At 35.0% G+C, this 4,629-nt stretch overlaps 1 protein-coding gene across 1 annotated transcript; it reads right to left on the bottom strand.

Annotated features, from left to right (window-relative positions):
• Positions 1–313: 313 nt before the first annotated feature.
• c1h20orf24 (chromosome 1 C20orf24 homolog) lies at positions 314–4,245 on the bottom strand. Its single transcript, XM_005816959.3, has 4 exons — positions 3,950–4,245; positions 2,417–2,520; positions 2,183–2,312; positions 314–1,940 (listed from the first exon to the last, which is right to left on the bottom strand). Exons 1-4 carry the CDS (start codon positions 4,055–4,057, stop codon positions 1,899–1,901), a joined length of 384 nt encoding a protein of 127 aa, XP_005817016.1. The 5' UTR covers positions 4,058–4,245; the 3' UTR covers positions 314–1,898.
• Positions 4,246–4,629: the final 384 nt, after the last annotated feature.

Genomic DNA, 4,629 nt, shown 5'->3' with positions numbered 1-4,629 from the left:
AGTTGTTTTGATTCACACTACCCATCCAAACACAGTGTCTTGAATTTATCAGTTTATATCCTCTCCAATATATCAATTTTCTTCAAAACAATAATACATAAAAAACTCAAAGGATTTAAAACTGTTCACTATAAAAGCATCTAAAATTATATTGATATGTTAGGTCCTGGAACCAGAAGTTCTGTGTCTAATATTTCACAACTGCGTGAAATTTTATGTTGTACATGAAAATGCTCCATTGCCGATAAAGAAATAGCTCTTTATAGAATAAATACATGAAAAAATTAAAAGTTTTGCAATGAGAATACTCGGGTCTTTGAAAATGGAGGCCAAATGAAGCCCATGTTTAATGAGTCCCAAAAGATTTGATCAGAAAATACAATCCTTTCAAACACCAGCTGCATATTGAATAACAGTATCATAACATCTTAGCAAGAACTGCTCTCAAAAGTTCTTCACTATAAAATACTGAGAAATATGTTACATCAAAAGAGATATAACAAATACAAATAAATCTGTGTAATACAAGATGGGATTTGACAAAAAAGAATTACAGACTATACAAAGTTTAAATTAATTTTCAAACATGATTGATCTAAATGAGTGGTCTCCAATCCAGACCTACTGCCCTGCAACTTCTAGATGGATTCCTCCTCCAACACATCTGCATCAAATGATTACAATGCCTATTCAGATTGCCATCAGCAGGCCTGGTAACAAGTCAGTCATTTGATTCAGATGTGTTGGAGCAGGATGCATCTAAAACCTGAAGTGCAGTACTTCTTGAAGACTAGACTAGGATTGGAGACCCCTGACTATTAAAGAAAACATTAGAATTTTTGCATTTCTTTTTTTTTTTTTTTTTTTTTTACCTCAAGTGTATGAATAATGGCAGACAAAAACCAACAGCAAATCATGGCAGTGCACAGATCAGGTTCAGCTTAAAAACAAGTTTGCATCTGAACATAAACTCCTTTACTCCTCTTTGTAGTTCAAGACTGAACTTGAGCAAACAAGAGTCTCTTTCCAAACAGCATCTGCGTTAATGTTAGAAGATATTTATCAGCTGTTTTTGGATGCAACGTTCCCCTTTTGTTAGACTCAAACATTCGACAAGCAAAACCAAATAACAGTTTCTGGAAGAAAAAATCTCATTAAATAACAATTCCAGCTTTTGTTAAGACAAACAACATAAACTCCAGAGAGACACTATAACTGTTAAGCGTGACTCCTCATTTCTCACAAATAATTTAGTTGTAAAATTTCAAAGCAGGTATTAAAAAAACTAAAGAATCAGAATTAATTAATGTAGAGTGGCTTTGTTCATCTGAAATGTATTATTAAAAAAATGAAGCTTTCCACACACTCATGTTGATATGTCTCTTTGCTTGCTTGAGACCTCACTGAGTCGCATCGAACTGATAAGCAGAGATTGGTAGGCATAACTTGTGATCTTTGCAGTATAAAGTCTGGATTCACGTCAGTTATTTAAATTTGAAGAAAGTAGATTGGTTGAGCTCTGTTTCATATCAACAATGTACTGTGCTACAACCAAACAGCCTAAAACATTTTTACTTTCTGCAACTTTAGTGTTTGTTATTGTTATTTTTTTAAACGGCAGAAAAAGACAGAAAAAAAAATTGGGAAGCATGAGGAAAGATGTCCTTAAAAAAAACGGAAGTCTCAAATGAAAGAGATGTGCAGCTTCTGAACGTGTTCATCTTGGCCGGATCTTGTTAAGCAAACTTGCATTCCCATAATGCTGTGCACACAAAGACGTCTTCGCGTAGAGCACTGACAAACCATGAAGTTCTTCAGTCTCCCAAACCATGAAGTTCTTCAGCCTTGTCAACTTACTTCAACAAAAATGTTCATTTTTATTTCTTCGTGCATTCTTCTCAATCAAAATGTAGAGCTGTGTAAAAGATTATCCACACCACCTGGTAAAGAAAAAATGTTTTCACTTAGATTGTTTTGGTGATTGATTCGGGTCAAATTTAAATCTAAATACATATTTACTTGCATAGCCTTAACTCAGCTTGTTCATTTCAAAGTGGGACAATACAAATAAGAAAGAAAAAAAAACATCATGCAGCACAGAATCAAGATAAACTCAAACTATTTAAGATCTTTTGATCAAAAAAAAATTATTATTATTTTTTTTTAATATTAGTATACTTACCAGGAAAAGGGCAAAAGATGTCATGAAGCCTTCTTTGGTGAGTTCCCACGTGCCTCCATACTCTTCTTCGTCAATCTGCTGAAAGCTGCTGAAGTATACGTACAGGAGGCCTGCATTGATGACGCAGAAACTAAAGAGGCATACAAGGGAAGATGAGAAATTTTCATATATTTTCATCTGTACAAACTAATATTAAAACAGGAAAATATTGTATACCGAGCTCAGAATACATACATGGCTATTCCTAGAAATCCTTTCAACGGTGCAATGCCCCATATCACACCAAGGATAATTGCAATAATTTGTCGAAGCCAGTAAATCACATCCAAAAACTCATCCTGTGGAAAAAGCACAATGACAGGCAACAAATGTCATGGGCCAGATTTAAGCATTTAAATTACAACACATCCACAGCTGTTAACACTGATCACTTCGTTTATCCCAGTTGACACCAAGTGCATTAAAAGTCTCACCCTAGAACTTTCCATGCTGGGAATTTGTGTATTTTTCAAGGTGGTAGAGTTAGATTTATATTCAACTGAGATTAAAATTCAACTTCCCACTTAATATATCTTAAGGTCTCTGGGCTTTTATATCTTTTCTTTTGTTAATAATCATAATAAAAATAAAAACAATTCAAACATTTGACATCGAGCACAGGATTTACTTGATTTAGGGTATATAATGTGCAAATTTCTCTAAAGTTGTCACCGTAGCTGTCTCAATGGAGTCAACTAAACTTTCTTTGACAGATAATAGCTTACTAGTGGGCCTCATATGACCAACTGATTTTGATTTTACTCTAATATAATTAGCATTAAATTGCTACACATGTAGATAGACCTGAATGCAACTATATGAATACACTGTAATGCAAAAAACAAAAGCAAAGATTTAAATTTGGACAGAAGTAGACTCTATGACAGCATATGAGTTGGAACCATTTAGATGACCTTTGTGTGTTGGTGCAATATACTGTATATAACACTGAATTTTATTCCTCATTTCCTTTTGGGGTAAAACCATCCATTTATTGCTGTAAACAGGGTTGAAAAAAAGTCCCATTCTAATTCAATGACATACCCTGATTATGGTCATATTTTCTTTCTTATTTTTCCTAATGATGTACAATAAAACTGATTTACTTGAAGAAGAGCATTTTTTTCATTCAACAGAAAAAGACTAAAAGTAATATTCCCAATACACAATACAACTGTGATATATGAATTCATATCACAACTGATCCATATCAGTTGTGATATGATTCATATAATGACTCACATAATGTGCTTGTGTTCATGAATCATGAACACAAGCACATTCAGATAAAAAACATTGAAGAAATTAGATTACTGGACATAATCTTAACTTCAGAATATTACTTTTATGTTTAATTTGGGGAAAAAAATAAAGAGTATGATGCCTTTTTGTTTTTAATGTGTAATGCCGTTTTTGTGGTAAAAAAAATAAAAAGAGTAATTGTCAATTAAATGCCAATTATTCAACAAAAATTGTTTACCAAAAGTGTCCTAATATCTAATACCCCAAAATGTCAGCTTTAACGATAGACAGATATGCTGACTGGCATAATATCTTTCATTATGCCAGTCAGCTAAACTAACCAGATTAATCCTTAGCATAAGGGTTAGCTTCGGTTACCTGACTTTATCCATACCGGTTATTAAAGTCCGGAAGCTTACAACTTTTAGTAGAAAATAGAAAGGAATTGTTACAAAAAGACAACTATAAAGTGGTTAAATGACCCACCTTCTCTTCCCAAACGGCATTACCGCAGAAGGCTTTGCTCCATGTGGATGGCTTCACAGCCCCATTCAGCAGGTGACTTTCCTCTTTCCGTTTAGAACTGCTCGCCATTCTTCTGCTTTTTTCAATCAGGACGCGTTGAAAAGTTGCAAGCCGGATCTAAAAACGCCTTGAGTAAGAGTTAACTCCCCGGCGCTGACCAAAATAAGGCGATACGCGGAAATATTTGAGGATATTAGATGGACCTTAGCTCCGCTGAGCTGACAGATTTCTGTCGTTAACAGTTAAAGGGAGTTGGAGCATGCGCAACACTGTTTAACCCCAGTGTGAGCCAGCCAATCAGATAGTGCGACGTTTCGGCGGCGTTTTGGCAAAGTGACTGAATGAAAACCACAGCGACCTCTGTTGGACCAGACTCATGACAGCAACTGAAGTACTGATTCTGAAGCTCAGAAGTAGTACCACAAAAGCAACTGCACTACTGGCCTCTCTGCAGATGAAATTGTACAATATACAATTTTCACTTTTTGAGCTGAGTCACTTAAGTTTTTTCAAATAATGTCAGAGGTAGGAATATTCGGCTTTTAGGTTTTCTTTTGGGATCCATGTCTGGAGAAAGTGCAAACCACTCAATTCAAGGTACCCCAATCTCCAGCAGCGACTCACTAACAGCGACTCATCTA

Source organism: Xiphophorus maculatus, chromosome 1 (genome assembly GCF_002775205.1).
Source record: "Xiphophorus maculatus strain JP 163 A chromosome 1, X_maculatus-5.0-male, whole genome shotgun sequence".
In the NCBI taxonomy this organism is placed as follows: Eukaryota; Metazoa; Chordata; class Actinopteri; order Cyprinodontiformes; family Poeciliidae; genus Xiphophorus; species Xiphophorus maculatus.
This window is presented reverse-complemented; position numbering and strand designations above follow the sequence as displayed.

What these genes read in the sequence shown, in the direction of transcription:
- c1h20orf24 (XM_005816959.3), bottom strand. Translation starts at nt 4,057, where the DNA reads ATGGCGAGCAGTTCTAAACGGAAAGAGGAAAGTCACCTGCTGAATGGG. An exon ending in ATGCCGTTTGGGAAGAGAAG is followed by an intron (nt 2,521 to 3,949) that starts GTGGGTCATTTA and finishes CTTTTTCCACAG; the next exon opens with GATGAGTTTTTGGATGTGAT. An exon ending in GGATTTCTAGGAATAGCCAT is followed by an intron (nt 2,313 to 2,416) that starts GTATGTATTCTG and finishes ATGCCTCTTTAG; the next exon opens with TTTCTGCGTCATCAATGCAG.